The sequence below is a fragment of the Rhopalosiphum maidis genome, chromosome 4 (assembly GCF_003676215.2).
Source record: "Rhopalosiphum maidis isolate BTI-1 chromosome 4, ASM367621v3, whole genome shotgun sequence".
In the NCBI taxonomy this organism is placed as follows: domain Eukaryota; kingdom Metazoa; phylum Arthropoda; class Insecta; order Hemiptera; family Aphididae; genus Rhopalosiphum; species Rhopalosiphum maidis.
In genome coordinates this window covers 46,197,133-46,222,505 of record NC_040880.1, presented here as the reverse complement: position 1 = coordinate 46,222,505, position 25,373 = coordinate 46,197,133, and the positions used below count along the sequence as shown (strand labels likewise).

At 25.8% G+C, this 25,373-nt stretch overlaps 1 protein-coding gene across 2 annotated transcripts; it reads left to right on the top strand.

Moving 5' to 3' along the window:
• Window positions 1-1,860: 1,860 nt before the first annotated feature.
• LOC113557295 (chloride intracellular channel exc-4) lies at window positions 1,861-23,980 on the top strand. Of its 2 annotated transcripts, none has more exons than XM_026962743.1 (6): window positions 1,861-2,319; window positions 16,325-16,467; window positions 17,947-18,109; window positions 20,912-21,086; window positions 21,701-21,840; window positions 23,364-23,980. In XM_026962743.1, exons 1-6 carry the CDS (start codon window positions 2,236-2,238, stop codon window positions 23,466-23,468), a joined length of 810 nt encoding a protein of 269 aa, XP_026818544.1. In that variant the 5' UTR covers window positions 1,861-2,235; the 3' UTR covers window positions 23,469-23,980. The 2 variants fall into 2 exon arrangements, with proteins under 2 accessions (XP_026818544.1, XP_026818545.1); XM_026962744.1 differs by having other exon boundaries at window positions 1,862-2,319; window positions 23,379-23,980.
• Window positions 23,981-25,373: the final 1,393 nt, after the last annotated feature.

Sequence of the window (25,373 nt, the reverse complement as noted above, 5' to 3'; positions counted from 1 at the left end):
AGATTTCACCCATGACTTTGTCATCATTCTAACCCTTGAATATCAGCTATCATCATGCGCTCTTTCTTAAAATTCACCATGTCACCTCAATAAGCACTGGCGACATGTCCTACTAAATTAGTTGATAAATATATCAATTTTTCCAAAGGGTAAATCATTGGATGACTTTTCTCATCATGTGTTATTTTTATGAACATAATTGTTTATTCTATTACCAAATCATTTAATTATTGTTTTAAGCAAGTACTGATTGCAATTTTTTCTTCAAATAAAAAAAATCTTATTGCAATTATATTGGTAGTTCCTAAAATTAATTCGTTCTAATATGCATTTTTCGTCTTTATAATACAAATATATATCTAATAACAAAATGTATAAAAACAGAATATTATATTATATAGTTTAAATGTAATATATAGTAAGTTTGTAATACCTATAGGCAGTGGCGTGCCCAGGAATTTTCGATGGAGAAGGATATGTGTTATAAGAAAAGACCGGATTTAATTCCATTAAAAACACATAAAAACTATAATTATACCAAAAATTGCATAATAAATTGCACTGTAAAAATACAAGTCATAAAATATATATTTCCAAATTATGTTCATTAAAATTAAATCTTTTATTACTTAAAATATGTTTGTACAAAGAAAAAATACGTTCTACTTCTACTACACCAATTATTTATTAGAGAAGATTAAAAAAACTCAATAATTTAGGCGTTATATCTAAATAAACATCTTCTTTACCTAATATGACTTCATAGTAAGATTTAATAGTTTTATATGTTATATCCTTTATTTTTTTTTCAATTATATACATATACATACATTTATCTATAGTTTTTTTTCCGTTTGGACCAGGAATATTTGTTAAAATATTTTCAGCTTTTCTAAACCTATTCATATTTTAAGTAGCTCACTATTCGATTCTTCCAAGCTTGTAAGATTAATGGATAACTCAGATAAGTATAATTGTATGAATACTATAAACCACATTTGACTGCATTATATTGTACAAGTTGTTTCATCTTTTTCACACTGATGGGGATTAACATCGTTTTATAAACTTTTAATCACAATTAAAAAAATTTTAAAATTATTTGTATAGAAAATCGTAGCAATAACCATGTTTCCGACCTTGTAATAATAGGTTCGGGAATCGGGAGATAAAGGTACCCTGCATTTTTTTTCTGTATTTATTTATTCTCGATGGTATTACTTTTAAGAAAGCTTAGTTTTCCTAAAATAAACGAAATAAATTACATATGTATTTAGATTTTATGTATTAAAATAATTACCATTGTTAAATAATCTATTTATCTTATAATGAATTGAGTTTAGTTAAGTATTTTGTTCATTAAAATACCATATTTAAAATAAAAATCCAAAAACGTGAACAATTGCATTATAAAATTAAATAGGCAGAGAATGAGAGAACATAAAGAATATAATTATAATAAAATGTATTTATTATAATTTATAAGCAATTACTTATTACTTATAATCAAAAGCAATGACTTTATAACAAGTAACAACTCTAATATCTAATAATTTGTTTTACGAAAGTCAGCAAAAAAAAGTTAATGGGCGGGATATAACCCCTAACCTCCCCCACCTGGGCACGCCACTGCCTATAGGCTATAGCAGGTAATAGGTATGATTGCAGAATAATATATTCTTGTGGTATGATATTTTAAATCGTGAGTAATCTGTCATAAGCGCGCGCGTTATATACAGACCGCGCACTACTGTCATGGAACAAACAGTCGATCGTTTGTTTCGCCACGATACATGCCCCGGGAGCCAAGGACGTTTTTTTGGGTAAATGCTTTTGGCTTTCGCCGCCGTATGCAGTTTGTGGTTCGTCAATCAGTAATGCGGTTGGTCGCCGAATGGTTCTCCGTTGTCGTATCGTTAGTCGAATTCTGCGCTGATAAAAAATAATAATAATAATCTTATATCATAAAAACAACTTTCGATCGGTCGTCGGTCACTCGTTAGTCGTTACTGGTCACTGATCAGTAGTCACTAGTCAGATCGTTGTAACACGCGAGTGTATATGCGTTGTGCGCGGCTGTTCATCGCGTATGTAGATTTACTGAAATCTAGTCCCATTCGCCTAAAAATTATAGATAATTAAATATTATATAAAACTATTATTCCGTAATCGAATAATTTTTCGTCCGACGTACTTAGTATAGTACAATAATATTATTATACATACATATACACTATGGCCGACGAAGACGCGCCTCACGCTAATGGCAACGTGCACGAAGAGAATGGACTTGTGCCGGAAATTGAACTCATCATTAAGGTAAGTCTTCGTTTAGTGTTAACAAACATTGTCTTTTCATTTAAAAGTTGGAAAGTTTTCACGGTGTATTCATTAATAAAATTAAAGGCTATAGACGTGTTATACATTTTAAACGTTTTGAATAAACATAATAATTATAACGACAAACTTCCCCTATTTTATCCTACTGAGTAAATTCTAAACAACACTGGGTATCCACTAATGTCTAATAATATTATTATGCATATAATAAATTTATAATTTTAATTAATTAAATTTAAAACTCGCAATACCTATCAGGTTGGTATTTTTACAAAATGACGTGTTTTATATGTTTAATATTGCGTTACCTGTTACTACAACTGATAAATTTTACTTTAGTATTAACTATTAAAAATATATTTACAGGCATATCGTTCATGTAATCATTTAAATACTAAAATAAATATAAAAAAAAAAAAAACTTATGACCTCGTTAATGTTTACAAAGACGTAAAACTTATTTAACTATGGGTACAAGTAAAAATATATTCCATTTTGTAACATTACATACCGGCTGCGATAATATAGGTGGTTAAAGTATGTGATAAAAAAGGTAAATTTATTAGGTTATTGCCAATAACATGATGTAAATGAGAGATAGGTTACGTGTTTTTTTTAATACAAATAAATTAATGTAATATAATATTTATTAATATTCAATGTTTGGTATAAGTACCTAAGAATCTTAGGTTAAGATTGAAGTTACCAGTTTAATTTTTATAAACTAATGTACTGAACAATTTTTGGATAAAAATGGAAAAAATTTATTGAAATACCTATCAAAATCTCATTTTTTTTTTGACGTTGAAAAATAAACATATTACCTATTTATACTTAAAGTCGTTAAACACTGAGTATTATAATTATTAATTAATTGGTCGATTAATTAGTAACATTGTAACAATTTGAGAATGACTGACATCGTACTTGTGAAACGACGAGTTTGTACAAGCTATGATAACATATTATTTTTATATTAATTAGCGTTAATAAAGTTTTAATATTTAATAAAAATATATATACCTTTTACAAACAATATTTTTATAATATTATTCTTTTAAATTGTTGTTCTTTACATCAAGATATTCTTGTTATAAACTTTATGTTTTTGAAGGAATTTTTTTTAAAAAATATTACTTATTACTCATTATTCATTAATATGTATTTAAGTATTTAACTAATGTTTATTTAACCCGAGTGTCAGATATTCGAACAAAAAAATTATTATTCACAGATAATAGTAATTCAAAATACCTATTACGTTAAACATCGGTACTAACAAGCAAGTGGCAACCATTATCAATTATCATACAATACAATATACATATTAATATTTATTATGTTAAATAGATTTAATTGCTTTGTCAATTGCATACAAGTGTATTATCCATTGAAATAATGTGTCTGACATATTATTATTAAATAGTATTTTTTATGTTTTATTTGGTTTAGGTACCAAAAAATGATTTAAATAATTCACTTTCATTTATAATAAATATATGACATTTTATTAGCTTTTAGTAAAAAACTATTAAATACAGCTCAAGAATTATAATATTTATGTATGAAATAATTGTTGTTTTTTTTCTCCTTTGGCTTGCCAGGAATAAAATAAAATTACCGATGGGTATGTGTTTTATAAATGATATTGAATCAATATTTTTTTAAATTTTCAAATATATTTTCTCTGTGGTCCGACAATTTACCAACCATTGAGAGAAAAATAACAACAACAATATATTAATTCTATTATAAAGAACATAATAATAATAAAAAGATAAGTTATGTATGACACAATGTTGTCGTTCATACAAATTATAACCACGAAACACGATCGTGTTAAAAAAAATTACTAAAATTGATAATTCCCCATCAAAATATAAAAAAAAGTCTGTCAATCGCATTCCTTATTGCTTACATTTAAAATCTTATCGCCTACTTCAAAGTATATACAATAATAACTATAATTATATTTAATATATTACGGCCTGTTAACGGTTTTAAAATGGCCTGCAAACATTTTGGCACGAACAATTAAAAAACTGAAATATTGAGCCTGAAAACGATTTTTTTAAAGTAAAGTATACATTTAATTTTCCATACATAATATTTATAGAGCAAGTGGCTTATTGGAATCTTTTGGAGACTTTACTTCAATAGTTCAATGTTTACGTCTAGATGGATTTACTATCAAATAAATGTGACAGATTAGATGCTCATATAAGTGTAGCAGATTTAACCATATAATTATTCGTTCCGATCAGTATTTAAAATATTAAACTTATCTCAATAATTATGGATATATAACTGTTTTTAATCCATTAGTAACTTATATCCCAAGCGTATCCCACCTACTTAAATACTTATTAATTATTATACATCATATTTATTTTTAATGGATAGATAAGTTAAATTTAACCCAAGACTATTATCTGTGTTAATTACGGTTTATGAATATTATACGATTGCGTACTGCAATATAATATGTTTTACTCAATTAACTCGTCTAATCCCTATTAACATTTATTATTTTAAATACTTTTTATAAAGGACAAGTTTGTAGTTGGTGACATTTATTTATTCGTACAATATTTTGGTCAATTGTAATAGAAACATTTACACAGCATTATGTATTATATATATACGACAAATACAAAATATATGTTATTTAAAAAGTCGTAGAACTAGAGTATTATTTGTAATCTCTACAGTTTAGCATTCGAAACAATGTTGAGATGCATGAAGGATATTGTGTTATAATAGTATACATAATATAGGATACATTTTACCTACGTAATAAAGAAATGCGAACCGGCTGCGGGTGGCGTGTGTGTGGTACTATAACTCTCGTTGTACCATGGTGGTGGGTCTCAGTGCAGACTGCAGATGTCTCGTCTCGCCCCCGCATGCCTCCTCGACCTGTTCACCCCTGGGCCTCCTATTAGGTTTTTACTGCACGTGCGCAACCATCGTTATTTTCAGCTGCCGTACCGTATAACACATCTATAATTTTACAACTAAAGTATTATAACGATAATTTTTCTTGTTTTTAAATTTATCATTGTGTAAATATTATAGAAAACGAAAATGTTGATTATTGTTTGCATATTGTTTTTAACACATAAAACTTGTATGCATTAGGTCTAGTTATCATGATTTTATTTTATTATTTCATCTAAGTACATCCCAAACCACAGTTTTGTACTATGCCTTGTTTCTTATTAAATATGCACGTGAACTTACAAATATTCTTAGTAAGACAATTTTGTATAAACTTCTAAAGTTTGAAGTATATTGTATAATTTGTTGTTTCACGATACTATCAATTTTTTATTGACGCTAAATGACGAGTACAGTGAACTAAAATAATATAAAAATATGATATCTGCATTTCGTTTCGTGACTTAATTTTCATTATATCTATTAATTTATATTAGAACGTGTGTTTAATGCGTATAAATTATCAATATATGTATTATTTAATCATATAATTAATATCTATAATCTAGTTAGTAGATATTACCCTTTTTTGATTAACCAATCTGTATTAAAAACATTCTATTTAATTATTTGAATTTTTAATAGAATATTATAGCTTATAAAGAAAGATTTAAAAATGCAATATCTGAATATCACAATGATCAAGTGTAAAATATTTTACTCGTTACTTTCACCAATAATAATATAATATATTGTGTTCATGTGGGTGTGTATACTATACGTATATTATATAGAAGTAAAACTACATGTAATTCTTTTTCTTTCTATTAATAAACGACATAATTACACAAATATAGATACCTTAATTTTTTTTAATATTAAAATATTTAATATATTTAAATCATATACACATGCAGAGTAATTCTTTTATCATTAAACACTTATTATTTCGCCAAGTATTGACTGTTTTTCATTTTTTTTTCCAAAATATTTTGTTTTATGCTTTTCTCAAACTGCATAAAATTTTTATTTTTTTTTCGCCCTTTTATTTAATAGTGAAACCACTATAAACTTTTGATTTTTAAATGGCAATTTTTTATTTAAAATGATCCAAATTAATAGGGTTTTTTTTTTTATTATTTTTTGTTAATTTTTTAGCGAGATATAGCTTTTAAAAGTTGGGCGGTTCTCGGTTTTTATAGTACTTCTTGTTTCATATAATCGTATGTATTAAACTCGTAACTTGTTATCGACTATCGACGTAGTGATGAACTTTGTACCTGTATAATTACAACGCTTCACAGCCGTAATAACTTATAGGACAAACACCTAAAAACCTCAAACCACCCAACTTTGAGTAGCTATAACTAATGGTTGAATGAAAAATAATAATTTTAACGTTAAAATTTATAAAAAAAAATAGCTCAACTGTTTCATGACATTTTAAGTATAGGTTGCCATTTGAAAATCAAACGTTGATAGTGATTTCACTATTAAATATAAGGGTAAAAAAAATTAGAATGTTGTATAGTTTAAGAAAAGTAAGAAAAAAAAATCGAAAAAAGTCGGCACTTTTTGAAGTAATGAGTGTTTAATGATAAAAGAATTACTAGATAAGTTGAAGGGAGATGAATTTAATTCGCATCACATTTAAAATGCCTAGGACTTCTTGCCTTTTTATTTTAAAAATAATAAATTTCACTTGAAATTTGAAAAGTTAGTCTTTCTATAATCAAGTCTCCCAATTTAGTTTCATACTAATCCTCATTATAATATATATTTACAAATAAGCTTCTAAATTTTATCGTGATTCTAAAATTATTTTAAAATGTATTAACTTTAATGAAAATAGTATTATAAAATTACGAATAAATGGTTTCGAAAATTTATACCATAAATATATTCTAGATTTTACCTATATTATATTATTATATTTATAAATAAACATATTTTATTGTGTTTCTACTAACGATTGTTAGCAGTTATAAAAGATTTTCAATAGACAATGATCACTATTCCATTGTTTGTACCTCGATTCTTTTAACAAAAATTATGAAATAATAAGAACATGTAGGTTAGCTTATATGTTGTGTATAATATATAAATATAAACAAATATTGTTAATTTTTTATAAGATAGTGTCTATTTCTTTTATATTCATATTACCTATTTTGTAGGTATGTTTATAATATATATTATTGTATGCCTTGTATGAATAATTAAAAAAATATGATTACAATTTGTTGTATAAGTACGCCTTATTTATCAAGTAATCAAGTAAGTACTAAAATGTTTTGATTTTAATAAATCAATAAATTATGTATGGAATAATATTTTCACATTTGGTATATCCGAGTATTATGTATTATGTAATATTATTGATACGCATAAGAAAAAAACTCATGTGTAATTTTACACATTTAAAAAAGACGTTTTATTTAATATTTTTATAGTTTACCAAACTTATTGCAAAATACCTAACATACCCAGTCGACAGTCACTCAGTAATTAGGATAAATTATAGCTATATTCTTAACAATTAGACCTGGTGGCCAGTTTTGTTTGTTAGGTCAAGGCAGCAATTAATCACGCCACAATAGGTATCGGCATACATCCGGCTATGGAGATTTAGTGTTCCACGTTAAACAGAATTTACATCACAATACCGATTGCCTAGTGTTTTAACATATATAAAATGACATTTGATGTGCCCACGCTCATTGTTTAAAACTTTTCAAGTAAATATTTAATTTAAGTTCGAATGGTTTTTAATGCAAGTATTTTCTTTTACTATAATAATAAACAGTATTATTAGTCAATAAGCAATTTATTTTAAATTTATCTTAGTAATACTATGTTTTTTCTTTTAGATATATTTATAATATATAATATCTTTGTCTTTTATGGTTTAATAAAGGTATAGTTTAAATAATAATACAATTATTGTATTAATGAATATGTTATGTGTATCATTTTTTCACAATAAATGAGGAAATAAATATTATATTTATGTTGATATAATATATTATAACGTATCATATTTGTTTATATCCCTGTTTATATTAAGTTTACGTAGTAAATTTAAGTGGTTTTTATCGCATTTAGTATACAAATGGCTTAAGAATATATGTAATTAGTCTATTGATTGTAATTACAATGACTAAATTACTAAAAAAAAGGGCAATGAGATATATTATGTGTTTATAAGATTTGTAATTAAAAAATAACTTGAAATCATCCAATAACATTTCTGATTTTTAAAAGAACTATTTAGAATTTGAAGCATACCACATATATATTCAGGTGTTTTTTGTATTTTTGGTGTTTAATTATTGTGACATAAGTACATGATATATCATGGTTTTATAATATGCTAAGTAATTAGTAATTGGTGTGGTCTTATGATAATGAGGGTTAAAAATTTAAACCATTTTAGTCTGTATATAATACATGTTAAATGTTAATGATATTTTCTATTTGTTTATTCGTATAACCAGTTTTTTCGTATTAATTCAAGAATATAGCTATTTGTGAATCCCATAGGTACTCTAACTGTAACTATATGTGTTAGTTGTATTACACACTGGCTATTACGTGTATACTATAAGTAGTATTATATAGTTTTGTCATTCCAGGACAGCATTACTTATTTTATATTCTCACGGTAAACAGTATATATTTACTATTTGTCATTTTACATCTTGTTTTGTTCTTCCATTGTTAATGTGTTACGGTTTGATCGTTTATCATCCGTTGACGTGATTTCATTCTCTTCTTAATTTAGGCCTCGTGCCGTCGTTGGCGTTTCAATTCTACGCTGATAAATTGATACTCGCCATATTTTGTCCGACTATATAAAATGAGTCATCCCGATCCAAACGAAAAGAAGACTTTTGGAATTTGTATGTAAATGTTATTTTAGTAGTCTAAAGGAAATATTCTATAGATTATGATATGAATCCATTGATTATAGTTCGAATTACGATGTACCTATTAGTATATTTAAATACCAACACAAATAATGTTTGTTTGATTACCAAATACTGTTAAATTAAATTGTATTTATGTATATTTTACATTTTACATATACTTACATTTTTTTTATCGATTGAAGTTCAAATTTTTATGATATTGGATAGGTATTTAAATGTATAATAACGATTTTTCCTCAAATAATTTTTGTTATTTTCAAAAAAAAAATATTAGTCATAAGAACTTACAACTAAACATTTCACTATTACTTATATATTACCAATTAATGATATGATGTGCTCATGTGGCATGTATAAATAATAATTAAATAGTTAAATTTATTTTTAAATCTTTTATACCTAGTTTTTAAATGTTAATACAACAATTCAAGCTCGTTTAAAAACCTTGAAAATGTAATACAAAATCCCTCGTAAATGTTTTTTTTAAAGTTTAAAAATGTTAAAAGTAGCACAATTTTTTTTATACATTTTTGAAGTTCATATTATGTCAACAAAATGCATTAGGCTCACAGATAATTTACGCTCAACCTATAACCATACGCGGACATTTGGTTGAATTCTTAGCGAGACTATAATAATCTAATGTAAGGTAACCACCGCACTTCCTATCTATACATAAGTATAACATATTACCTTCGATTTTTGGGGGTTTATTGAATACTTGGGAAACTAAGCCCCACTAATACCCCCCCCCCCGATATCCGCTCATGAACTTAACTTCCTATAACTTATAATAACAATAAAATTACCAAGATAAATTAAAATATATAATTAAATATACTAAAAAGTATAGAATGACTACTTAAAATCTGTTTTTTTACAATAATTTCTAATTAAATTTTATGTAAATTCATCCATTAGGGACTTATTCATTGACGAGATACACTTAACCTCCCTGCTGTATAGTCTATTTTTACGTTATAAAATTTTTAGATAACATTTAATTTGTAATTAAAAATATTAGCTCAAGAAATTTTGTTCTGACAATTTATTACTCGTTAGATGATTAGAATGAGTAATTTAGCCTCAAAAGTGATGTTATTGAATAAACTTATTTTCATGTTATAAAGCTAAGAGGTACCTATATAAAATGAACAATCTATTACAATCAAGTCTTTGATTATAATAGTATGTATACCTTTTATTTTTTGAGAATAATAGTGTTCTTAACATAATTTTATGCAGTTATGATAGCCATAGAGTAATATGTATAGTATTTGTGAGTTTTATTTAAAGATTTATGAACATGTGTTGTCTATAGAATGTAGACTAAAGACTACAGAAGGGGAAATTTTATTAATAACGACTGACTGCGGAACATTCGTGTCTGTAGTATATCTTGTGTAATGTATATTAACCGATATAATACATTATTTTTTTTAGTGTTATAACTCCTATTTTTAATTTTAAAGATTATTTTAAATTAAATATCAACTATAACTCTATTTGTGAAAAAAATAGTTTAGTCAATTTCTTTTATGGGTACAATAATTTATTATAATAGTTAAATACTTATTAATTTATTATATATGGTACATTTGTGTACGTGAATTTTATACGTAGTTATTATGTAAATTATTTTTTATAAATGTCAATGATATTATTGAATTATTATTATACAATAAAGGAACTGCTATAGGATATAGTTGACATTTTATATCTATTACGTTAGTATGTATTATCTATAATATATTTCATAAAATATTATATTAAATATTATGTAATTTTATTCAAATTTGAACTTATATTGGCTATAAAATAAAATTATAAATATATATATATATATATATATATATTTCCTGAATTTTTTTGTTTCAGTATGAATTACTTTTGAGGAATTATGTATTAAATTTTACTCCGAGAATAATTATATAAGTACTTCAAAAAAGTCAAAATATTTTGAAAATTATATTATGTATAGAAAATAATCATATAAACATTTTGTGAATATTTCTAGAATCTAAAAACATTCGTTTTAGAGTTAAACCAAAAAACTAAATCGATTTTGTAAAATAATGGTTTTGCATAATATGATTAATTCGCGTTTCTGCTTATTGTTTTTTTTATTTTTCTCAATTATTTTGAAAAATACTGGAAATGTTGACCTTTTTAAAGTATAAAATGGATTTAATATTCTATCCGAAACTACTCTCAAAGTTGAAAGCCGAAGCATTTTTTTAACTACTTAAAATGTAATTAAATTTTATGCCTAATGTAAAAAAGCATTTCTGTTTTAAATACTTATAGTAGGTATCTTTAATTTCAAAATCGTTTAACCATAAAACATTTAAAAATATTATAGTAATATAGTACGTAGTTTATAATGGAATTAAATTTCGTATTTTTCTTACGTCTGTTTCATTATTCATGACATGTTTAGGTTTATAAATTTGGCTATAGCTATATTATTTTAGCAGTTAATAGCTTACTTTGTGAGTAAACTAAGTCTTATATTATCCTATGTTGAGTTTTTTACCCAGTTTTTTTCTAACGAAGAGTATAAATAATCTTGACGTTATATTGTCTTATCTAAGTCGATTTCTCTACTTTCAGCTCGACTTAAAAAAAAAGTTTTTTAGTTGACATATGGTATGTTTATTAATTACATAAACAGGTAGAGTTTTGCTTTTCCTGTAGCAAACATATTTTAGTATTCATATACATCATCGTTTGAGCCCTATATTGTTCTAGGTTCGGGTCGTGGCACCCATTTTGCTTTCTCCTTGTCATACAATACTGTTCAATGTTTTGCTTTCTCTCACATATGAGTATCTGTATAACCCATGGTCATGAACACATACGTTTACTGTATATGTAAGTGTTGTCATGGTTCATTTGTTTTCTGTTAGTGGACGAGAAATCAGTCTTAGTCTACGCATATGGTCAGCATAGCATTTAATATTGACTTATTCCACTATACTATCTTACACTATCTTAATTTTAAACGCTTAGAATATACTGCACGCTCTTATTAATTATTGTTATTATGATAATTAGGTAATTCATAAGTTTATTATATTATTTCATAACTTAATTCCAAATTTGCAAGTGGTTGAATTATTACTTAATAATTATAAGTGTCTAAATTGATAGCTTAAAAATTTCAAAAAAATAAAAAAAATATTAATTTTTTTTTTTATATAATAACTGAAATTGTTCAATGTTAAACTTTAAATTCTAAATATTAATAAATTTGTGATTGACATTATTAATAATATTTTATTTTTTACTATAACAAGTATATAATTAAACAACATTACAATTAATTTCTTTATACCTATCAAAAAAAAAAAAAAAATACTAAATATTAAATTATTTCTTATTTTTTTTATTTTTTTTTTTAATGAATATTTTTGATTATAATAAGATTGCTTTTCACGTTTCATATTTTTCGTTGATGTATTAAATATGTGTAAATAAATATTGTATTAATATTTCGAATTTTAATATTTAATAATAATAATTAAATTTTATAAAAATTTCTTTGATAATTAACTTCATTAAGACCATAAAATATAATACATTTTTAGAGATAATTACAAAATAGACTTTATAGAAAATATAGCCTTGTTGAACATTGTATTGAATGAATCAAATTTAAATTCAAATTAAATTATTCAATAATGCATCATTGTATACATAAAAAATGAATCTGAGCAGAGACAGAGGTTTGTTAAGTAATATCACTAAGTACCATGATTGCTCTTTTGATACAAATATTAAAGTCGTTTATTTTAATTTTAGCATTACGATAGATAAACATATTTTTTTTTCTAAAAATATTGAATTTATTATTTTATAATTATACCACATTATATCAACTTATACAACTCAAAATGTAATAACATATTAACATCTTTAAGTAAAACTGTAAAAATATAATATAATAAATCAAAATGTCATTGCGTATAGTAAAATGTATAATATTATAATAATGTACTTAAAAGTTTGAAGCTCCCATGTATGTTTTTAAATTATAATAAAATAATTAATATCGTTATTTATCATTTAAGTTCATAATTTCGTCCAAATTTGATGATGTTTGTGAAAGATGTCTCTAAAAAATAATAATTGTCTTCATATATCTTATAGTTTTTGTATGAACTATGAACTATTTATGATAAATCTTGTACTTAATATTCAAAACTTTGATATAAAAAGAAAAGTTTTTATGAATTTTAATTATAAAATTTTAACTTCAAGTGCATATGATATTTATATACAGATACCAAAACGACTTATGTGGTATCTTATATTAAATTTTCAAGAATTTTAACCCAATCATTAATTATATTTTAATCAATGCTCAATGAATAAATTTTAATCAATATTCTTAGAAAAAAGATTAAAAATATTATAAACATTTTATCGTAAATGTAAAATAATAGTATAAACGTTTTATGAAAATTTCAAATAAGCACCTATCTACGGTTATTCATTTTTAATTTTACGAAAAAAGTAAAATCGATTGTACCAACTTCATTTATGAAAATCAAAGAATTTATACTATCCTAAAAAGTGAAGACAGTAAATAAAAAAACATTATTGTAAAATTAATACATTCTGTGAAGCGCTCAGAATCTAAAATAAAAAATGAGGAAAAAACTGGACATTTTTCGCAAAACCAGCAAAATCGATTTTGGTTATTTGGATTAGCTCATAAACAATATATAACATAAGATTTTAAAGTACTTATCTACGTTTTTTTTTCGTTTTTTGTTTAAAATAAAATTAAAATTGGTTTTTTTAACAATTAATACTTATTATAATAATTTTTTTTTCAACTTTACGATCATGTTGTAAACTAGTATTATTTTATTGAGTACCCATACGTTATCTTCTCTATAATACAAATAGTTAATTAAATATTTTAATTTTGATAGCTTACTCTATCAAAACAATATTAATTATATTATACTTTTGAATTGATGATTGACCCAGTTTTAATAATTCAATTTTATGCAGAATATTATGTTACGTAATTTTGCTTAACAATGTAATTTATGCATGCAATTAAATCATATATAGTATATTTGAAATGTTAGGTTGAGATAGGTCATACATGTACACAACCATATAGGTATCTAAAACCCGCTTCAAAATATTTCCGCGAACTGTTATTGAACTTTTATTATTATATATTATATCGCCCCGCGGGGATAATGACACACGTAGAATGTTGCCCAACACTGGCAACATTACTACGCTATAATATTGTATATAATATATCCACGGAAACGTATCGTATATGTATATGTATATTATATATATGTGTAATAATATAGGCTCAGATAACTAGTTTTAAAATAAAAAAAACCCGTTCTGAATGAGTAAGGAAATTGTGAAAGTAGTTTGTCGCCTTACTACAAACTTTACGATCTTATTTTATGTTTTGAAAACTGTCGCTTTCATTCGAATGTATTTAATGATTACCTTCCACCCGTGGGTCATGACCCTGTGTTGCACACCAGGGAGAGGTTTAAATAAACATTTAGTTAAAAATATTTCGTTTATAAATATATGCTTGTACATTTGTGAACTTCTTATTGTGTCTTATAGTGGTTAGCACGCCTTTATTTTACAAATTACGCATTAAGTCAAAATTTAAAAATAACGCGCTGTTACTTTGCAACGTTAAGACCAAACCATCAAACATATTATTGTTATACACGGTGATAATAATTATTTTTAACTATGCTCAATGCTCAGTTAAATACCGAAAAATATGTCTTAGAAACAGCAATTGATTCTTACAGATAAACTGTTTCCAATAAATAATAGTAGAAATTATAAAACTAGAAATCAATTTATTACTATTATTCTTGTTAAAAGTGAAAATAAATTGATAAAATATATTTTAATTACTGTTTATTACAGTAACTATAATTTTCTATGTTAAATTCTAATTGGATAACACATCATGAAAATATCTCATTTAAACTATTAAAAACGATATCCTATTTGTATACGTAAATAAACTATTTGATGTGATCAACTACCAAGTGATATAATATAGTTAAGGATGTCCTGTTTTGAGGTTTTCTGAAGTATAATAGTCAATAGAATATTCAAATTCAGCGTTTGTATCGTATTATATATTTATATTCAGATAGCATTAGATTTGTTAGTAATTACTACTTATAGTTTATCATTATAATATAATATGAAATTACATTTGAAAATCATGGATTTTGATTAGTTATCATAAGCACATACAAATGAGCGTACCTATTATTAATATGGCGTACACGCGAGTATGTAGTCGATATTTTAATCAATATAATAGTATAGACTATAGTATATAGTCATTGTTGTAAATAAAAAGTTCTGTAACTTATAGAAACATAGTCATAATGCCTTAATTTCATAATGTGTTGATTTATTTGATATATTTAACATTTAAATTAATTGGGTAAAATGTTTTGTCATACAAATATTTAACTTGATTGTGCTTGAATGTATTTATGTATATTGTGCATTCGCCTATTTAGTATAATGCTATTTAATTTAGTCTAAAGGCTTAGATTATATTGATTATAATAATATATTATAATATTATGTTTCCATAATAGTCCATATTTGACCTTTTAATTATATTTAAAAAAATTCTTGCAATAGCTTATGAGCTTGGGTTATTGTGAGTTATGAAGTTATGACTAATACGTTAAGAATATAAATTCTATAATGTGTAATAGTTAACTTGAGTCATATTTGTTTGCTTGAATCTATTCGATTGCATTATAGTACATATATAGTAAATTGAATTATTGTGGTTTAATACTACTCGCTCTCTCTATGAAAACACAATATTAATAATTTATAGTTATGTATTTAATTATACATTATTTATTTTTAATAATATTACTTAAGTTAATATGACCTACATTATGTACGTTGTTTAAAGTTAATGCTAATGTAAAATGTATTATCCACATATTTCTGTTCTTATTTTATAGATATCAGATTTTGAGTTAGGTTAGGCGTAATATTAAAAAAAAAAAAAAACACAAAATCTTCTGTATATATTTAATATATAATTAATAAATTTTTAGGCATCAACAATTGACGGTCGACGAAAAGGAGCATGTTTATTTTGTCAAGAATATTTCATGGATCTATATCTACTTGCCGAGTTAAAAACCATCAGTCTTAAAGTCACTACAGTAGATATGCAAAAACCTCCACCTGATTTCAGGTAATTTTATTTATAATGATATTTGATATCATAAAAAACATAAAAAAAACTGTTTGTATAATAAATAGTTTTGATTTATAAATTACAATTATTGCCCTTAATCAGATGACTAAAGTTATACAATTGTATGGGATACAATAAATATACATTACGTTATTCATGCTATGCTCTTGGCTCTTCGCTGTTAAAATAAAAAGTAATTTAAAATTTTCGAAACGGAATAAACGACATTGAACAAAAATCAATTCATATTTTTCATATTTTGTACTACTTATAAATTATATACTACAATAAAAAATATAAATATATTATTTGCAGATAACTTAAATTGTTATTCATATAAATATTATTTACAAATTTGATTCGAGGGTTTACAATGATTTGTGTTTTTTTTTCTTTGTGTCTATCAATAATTTTTGGATTTTTGGATAATCTAATTATTGAGCCACATTCTAGTAGAAAATGTGATCAAGTTGATACTTCATAGTGTCAAAAATAGAAACTCTACTTCTTACTTTCAATACTTTTCTTAAGAATTAAGAATTGTATAAACCTGATATAATTTGAAAAATTATTCTTTTTGAGTTGTATTTATTCTTTTTAGACGTAAACAATATTCAACTTTATTTTTTCAATTATTGTTTCTCTGTCAAAAAGCTAAAAACACTTTACACAGGATTACTCATAAGCTTATGTATTAGAGAAATTAAAAATCCTTAATCGTTATTTGTTTTATTAATATTTTAAAAACTATAAAATAAATATAACCTACAAATCATTTTAAATAAATTCTACAAGGTAATAATAATATTAGATTGAATCAATGTACGTTTTGCAGGTGCGGCGTTTAAAGAGGCCTAGGGGCCCCCTAGACATCATAAATTACCTATAAATAATAATTTATTTCAGAAATCTGTGTAGAAGTTTTATTAGAGGTTCTTAAATTATAATCACGGACTCTGTAGATAGAGTTAGATAGAAGGACAATCATATACATTTAATTTTAATTGTTTATTGTAACTATTTATTATACATTTTTACCAATAAATTTCACTATTAAATACATGTATTTTCTTCTGTATACGCCTAAGTAGATAAATAATTAAAAGTATAATTTTAAACTATAAGAATATTGACCCCCCCTCCCTTAGAAGACGAATCAAATCTGTGTTTTTGTAGTGCTAAATCAAAATACTCTAGATAGATACGTATAACGTACTTAATTCTTTTAGTATCTTTCAATAAATAATAAATTCTTTTTAAAATAATCGATCTAAAAATAAAAAAAGTGTTTAATCAAATGACCATTTGTACTATTTCAGTTAAGTTTGATCAAAATTAAACACCCTATAACGACACGTATAATTATGCTAATAGGTTCCAGTATAGTTATCATATAAATGTATACAAAAATTCTGCAGAAATTATTTGATTTTAAATTGTATTGGTTTTTATTTGTTATCTTTTGTTATATTTTAGGAGTAACTTTGATGCAAATCCTCCACCAATTTTAATAGACAATGGAATGGCTGTTTTGGAAAATGAAAAAATCGAAAGGCATATCATGAAGAATGTGCCGGGTGGATATAATCTATTTGTGCAGGATAAAGAAGTGGCCACGCTGATTGAAAACTTGTATAGTGTACGTTAAACTATAGATGGTCCTAAGTCATTAAATATCTTGGTACATATACATACCTAGCGTAATTCCTAAACATGGTCCAATTCACTTTCCATTTTGTGTCATTTGTTATTCGCTTGGAAGCTTAGATATGACTCATGCGATAATGTAGTTTATCTGGTTTCTGTTTCTTCTCCTCGTACTTTGTATATCACCGAATTGCAATTTCATTCCACTGGGATAAGGATCTTAAGTCCAATAGTCCATAAAACTGTATAATATATAGGAGGAATCGGGCCTCCCACTATCATTATGATACACAATGACTGTTTCTATATAATATATATTATGTCGCATAAAGTTGAAATATATTCTAACATATTTATTTATATTTACGTTGTAAAAAAAAATATTTTTCATGTTTTAATATGAAATCACGATAATGTATACATAAAGTGATAAAATCGTTATGGCCAGTCTAAAATAAAGATGATGTGGATTATTTTTATTATTTAAATGATATTTGAGTTTTGGCATTGGTCTATACGTTTTATATTCGAGATGATATAATCACCGTCTACATTGTTAGTATAATGAATTTCACGCAAAAAGTTGTCGAGCTGAGAAAATGAACAACAATAAATACTTCTAAAAACGTTACACGTGTATCTGCTATATCAATTTTACTATTTAAACTTATTTTAATTGTGTCTTCTATATAATATATACATGGTACGTTTGTTTTGAATAAAATAATTAAAATATTGCTTTTTATAGTATAAATTCATATGACAAACGACATACATTGTGTAAATTATTTGTAAACCTTATCGTTATGCGAATTTCGTAATATTTACAAAATATCGGAGGTACCCTTTTAGTTTAAATACTTAACAAGGAAAATATAGTCTGTAGTTTGTCTAACGTACGTGGCATCTGCAAGTGTTCCTTGTATGGAAAGCAGTAGACATGTATACATATGTCATATATATATATATTATGTTACTCAGTGAATTTTACTGTCAATAAAGTTCTTATCACCTCTCTCTCATTCACTCGCAATGCGTCTATCATTGGCTTATGGTTGTAGAAATATACTATTTCCCCACAACCTGTTGTGAAGATTGTTTAACGCTGTTTGAACAATGCGTCAATTATCTAGAATGCGTGTATAACTTTGTTAAACTACAGCCCCGATTTGTTTCGAAACGACATTCATTTTAGATTATGCATTCGTTCATTCCGACACACGAACCTACGTACTGTGCATACGCATACGCATATGCAGTATGTGTGTTTGTAAGAGAGAGAGAGAGCTATAATGTTTAAAATGACGTTCGACCTAAATAGTAAATATCTTTGTTATTTCAACTTGTTCAAATACTTCTCCCCTTCATGGGCCTCAATTATACAATTGCATTTTAAAAAACTAAACTCAATTCTCAATTTTATTGGCTTAATTTTTATTTTATTTGGCATATTACTATACCACGATTCGCCCAACTTTAATACATTATTAAGCTTAGATACTAATATTTTATAAGTTAAAATAATTTTTTATTTTCGTGTTAAAAGCTAAATTTTATATTGTTATAATTTGATACGACATATATGTTTACTAATCCTGTCATCGTTTTGATCGGAAACGACAGTAATATGAGTAAAAAAAAACAAAGGTTCATCATTTATCAGTGTATATGTTTCAATTTTTTGTCATACTGATATTTGAAGTATTAATACTTCTTTCTTTAAAAACATATTCACTCATTTTACTACCTAAGTCATTTTTTTTCTCTTAAAACACATACCTAGTTAGTATTTTTCTGAGTATTTAAATTACTAATAACAATATTATGGACATATTTGTCATAATATAAGGAAATATGATAGTCAACAACTATTGCGTTTCCTAATTTTGCATACTATCGTATAATTTCATAAATGCATAACTAAAAATTAGAATTTGATAGTTACTAGATGCTAACAGTAAAAACAATAGTAATAATAAAAATGTCAATAATGTTAATTTACGCAGGAAATTAAAAATTATTAATTTTCTATTGAACACGGGGTTTTGTTAACAATAACGCGACAATTATGTACTAATTGTATACTATATTAATTATTTTATAACATACGTATGGACTTATACGTCAATTCATTAAATAGATATTTTTAGACCTAATTAATAATAATTACGTTGTACCAATGCAGGTCCATTTTACGCGCGTTGTCTGTTGAGTATACCGACAATGTGGGTTCTGACCGGGCGTCTTTAATTTATAACTATACGTATTAAATTTATTATTTAAAAAGTATTCATAATTTTGTATTAAATACTTAATTATGAAACCCATTGGTATGCCAATTAAAAAAAATGTACTTAATAGTATGTGGTATTATAGCTGCATCGGTGCAATTAGGGGGGGGGGGGCTTGGGAGGCTTAGCCCCCTCAATATTCCCATAGCCTTCCTTGATGAAAAACATTAAATCTCAGAATCTTGTGATTTTTGTAATAAAATTTAATCATTTACATCTATAATCTCAATATCTAAACGAAATAATTATCAAGTTTAATAGTTCAGTTGAATGTTTTATTAAAATAGATTTTCTTGGAAGTTTATATTTTATTTTTACAAGGTTAATACTACTAATTCCACGTATACTAATAAAATAGTGCATAATAGTTAATTTTTTTACCTCTTCGCCATTATCTGTGGATACCTATCACTAGTATAATGTTTTATGTGATTAGATCGATTTCATCGATCGATGGTTATTATTATTTATTAAGTCTATAGTATAAATTTTTGGATTTACAGAAGCTGAAGCTGATGCTATTAAAAAAAGACGACGTAAGCATAAATAGTCTGTTGTCTCACTTGCGTAAAATAAATTTGCATTTAGAAAAAAAGAACACACGGTTTTTGACCGGCGACACAATGTGCTGTTTCGACTGTGAGTTGATGCCTCGTCTACAACACATCAGAGTAGCTGGTAAGTGATAATTATACCATTGTCGTATCCATACAATATTATTCTGTAGCGTCAGTGCGCATTTAAGAGTCGTCAGTCGGCTCCTATTTATGTTTTCATATATTTACGACCACACAATAATGTGTACCATCGAATATATTTATTGGGTTATGTGTAGGTATTTTTTCTATATGTATATCTTGTTCAGTATCTATATTCTATATATACAATTCTGTTTTTATAGGTGTACACATTATATTAAATTGGGGTGGGATTTATGTATTATGTATTTGAATATTTATTTTTTTTAGTTTGATCTTAAAGTATTGTATGCTAAGTAAATACCTACGTAATATACGTGGCGTACTGTAGTTCATAAACATTTCAAAATAGTTTTGCATATTTCGACATTGTCTTTTTATGGTTCTGTAATAATTGGTTTATATTCATTAGCATTATAATACAATATGCTTTTCGTTAAATATTATTCAACATATTTCGGGATAATAATTAACATCACAAATTTTTTTTAATATTATACATTTATATTTTATATTTTTATTTATATCTTAAATATGTGATAAATTGATGGTGCTAAAACTAAAATATTGTACATTTGTCCGTCTCCTGTGCAGGTAAATACTTTATGGACTTTCAAATGCCGACCGATCAGAGGTACTTGTGGCGTTACATGTTGCACATGTACCAGCTAGACGCGTTCACCCAAAGCTGTCCGGCCGACCAGGACATCGTCAACCATTACAAACAACAGCAGGTCTGTAAAAACATGCGACCTGCAGGCTGACGTCCTAGTCCCCCGACACACTTTTTTTTTTTAACAAAGGTTCCAATTAGGCAATTATATTGTGTCATAGCCTACGTTTACATTAGTTATGTACTTATAACATACATTAATTTTCTTACAATTATTTGCATTATATAATATCTTAATATTATATTTTAGGATCGCTATTGAATATTCTAAAATGACTGTCTCTTAGATGGTTTTGAAGGGTGCACAGTAGGGTTGTACATCTTATTTTATTGTGTTTGAGTATAAGGTTGGTGTACCGTGAGCCGAGCTCAATACACGGGCTTTGCCACACTCTACACTATAATATATATATACGTATATTAAACATATTATAATATATGGGTGGTTTATGTACCTAAATATCGCTGTCATCGGGCCGCGTGTGGGTTTGTTATATACACAAATGTATTGGTTTTTAAGAAAACTCTTCGTGTTGATGTTTCCTTTTATTTTTTACCATTCATACCATTATCTTATCGAGTGCAACACTTCTTTAAATACATAAATACCTACAGTTAATTTTAAATTACACTTATTAAATAATAATTCATTATTATATTATTATTCATTAATCAAAGGTACCGTTTGAAGTAAAGTAAATTTTAATTCATAACATGAAGATAGATAAATAACGAAAACGCTAAATACAAATCAACTCTTTAAAATTTAGAATGTATAAAATAGGTATCAAATATGCAGCAATAGAATAATGATCTTTTTGAATTCTATAATTTAAAATATAATTCAATATGCCTAGAGTTATAATTTATAATATAAAGAAAATGCTCGTGGGCATTTTGTAATACCTATTTATTTAAAAATACAAAACATTTGATGAAAAAAATTACTACTGGGAAAATCCATTCGGTATAACTTCCGAACTAAATAGTTTTCAAAGCTTTTAAAATTCGAAAATATTATTCAATATAATTTGTTTTACGTCACAGTCGTCATACCGATTTAAAAACATTTAATCGTCAAAGAAATTTCACGATCATATCCACGTAAACTATAAACACGCACATCTGTTGATCTGGAATGTTAATAGGTGCTTATTTTTTTTTGGGGGGGGGGGAGATTAACTTTCTCGGAATAATTAAGACTTAAAAATGTGCAAAAACGGTTTTCATCGTATAGTTACAGAATTGGTTAAATACTTTCTGTGGCCATCATCATTGATCATAATCATAATTAAATTTTTTATTAATTATTGGTTACTACAATACGTTCTCTAGGGGGGATGATCGCTTCTACTGCCCCTCCTTCTTAATGCCTGCTGTTGATAATAATAATATATTATAATCTAATATTAAATTATTAATAAATAACGACCAATGGTAAAATAATACGTAAAAATGTAAAATATATTATATAATATAATTTAATTAGGTATTATCATATGCCGATTCGGAGGACTGGGACTACGCTTAAACCGGTCGCCTCGCTATTACCGCCGCTCGTTCTAATAATACAATTTTTGATAGAATCTCATGTTACAGAACGTCAAGATGAAGAAGCACGAGGAACTAGAAACGCCAACGTTCACTACGTCCATACCGGTGGAGCTCGACTTGCAGCAAGACGAATAATTGCTGTGAGTATAGTACGTACGTGCGATAATACCATCGCCTACCAATCTATGTACGGCTATATATATATATATATACAAAGTGATGTAACACGACGATTCTATATATCCTTGTCATCCGCAGCTGCAGTACATAATATATTATACATTTGTACGAATAAATACATAATATAATACGTCACGGTGACATCACCATGCAGTAGACAACAACGTTTTCATATAATATTTGGTGTATAATGTATCGAGTGAACTGCAGCTGCAATCTATCATAATATTATTATCAGTAGGCATATTCGCAATTTATTTCTTTTTTCGGTTTTCTTATTTTTTTTTCTTATATTTTTCTAATCTTTGTACGGTATTATGATATACTATAACATACACTCTCGTGTACTCCTCTTGTTAATTTATTCGTAATAATATATACATATATTTTGTATTATGTATTATACTATATTTTTATTAATATTATTCAACTAAACCGAGTTATTACATATTATATTATATACCATTGTATTAACTAACTATTTATAATATAATACGTACCTATATATATAATATTATTGTCGTGCCTATGTACATAATAATAATATTATGTACAAAATTATTTTTGTCAATAGTGCCTTAAGATTATTCTAGTTATTATACTATTTAATATTCAAAATTGTATTTAGTATTATTTTCGATGTACTGTAATAAACTTATAATATTTATTTAAACCGGTCGTATATTCCGTATATTTGATATCATTTCTTTTCGCTCCACTACTGTTTTACAGATGACAGGTGTTGGCGTGTTACAACGGTACCTATTGTATAGTATTCACATGTAATGAATCCACTTGTGTGCTATGCCTACAGTTACACAACAAAAACTATAGCACGTTAGTAAAACGATGAAATTAGAGGAAGATAATATAAAAAATAAAATATACAAGTCGGGTGTTTCAAATCTCTACAAGATTATAGCTTTCACATATTTCGTATTTTAACATTTATCACGTGTAATCCAAGTTTAGTTTTACTGGTTTACTATGTGTACCAGAAAACTAAAATTTAGATCATTATTATACCTAATGTATTTTGAAATGTTGAATGTATACAACAACTATATTTGGTATCATAATAATATAATGTACTTGTCTTGTGTAGGTTAAACATTTGAATTATTCTTCTTATTTTATTGCATAAGCGGTGTATTTTTCAAGAAAATATTTGCTCAAGGAAATTCTTGTCATTTGCCCTTCGGATCTATTCCTCCCCCCTCTATAACTACAGTATATACTTAACTAGCAGCATCTATAAGACTCATCCTTATTTATTCCTGGTTAAAGTGGTCACTTTTTCCTCTTTCCTTTAAAAGCATTTGTTAAATTATTCCAAGTCTTTCCAAATGTTAAAATCATTGTTTGTTAACATTAAATTTAAAGTTTCTGCTCAACCTTGTTATGTTTTTTTAATTCTCTCACACTTGTTTTTTTTCCTAAGCAATTTCGTGATATAATCGGTTTAGAATTTATTAAGATGCGAATATATTAAAATCTCAAAATGAAAAATTTGACTTAATGCCTTTTTATGTTTATGTACAAAAGTTGTTTAATAACATTTTAACATATAGATTTATGCATAAGTACGTGTATTATTTACAGTGACAGATTCAAGGGATGGGCCTAGAGGCCTGCCCCCCTCTTGACAGTTATATTATATTTATAACATAATCTAACACCAAATCCTAAATATTGTGTTTACAAAATTATGTGATAAATGGTATATAATAATATAAAATATTTCCCCCTCCAAAAATTTTTTTTAGACCTTTTACTAATTATGTATACACAGATCGTAAGTACTCATTATAGTAAGTACTCAATATATAAGTTACATTTCACTAGTGTTGTATACTGAAA

Bases quoted from the DNA above. Each gene is read 5' to 3' on its own strand.
- LOC113557295 (XM_026962743.1), top strand. From the start codon at position 2,236: ATGGCCGACGAAGACGCGCCTCACGCTAATGGCAACGTGCACGAAGAG. The intron at 2,320-16,324 runs GTAAGTCTTCGT...ATAAATTTTTAG, and splicing joins AAATTGAACTCATCATTAAG to GCATCAACAATTGACGGTCG. The intron at 21,841-23,363 runs GTCTGTAAAAAC...AATTTTTGATAG, and splicing joins ACCATTACAAACAACAGCAG to AATCTCATGTTACAGAACGT.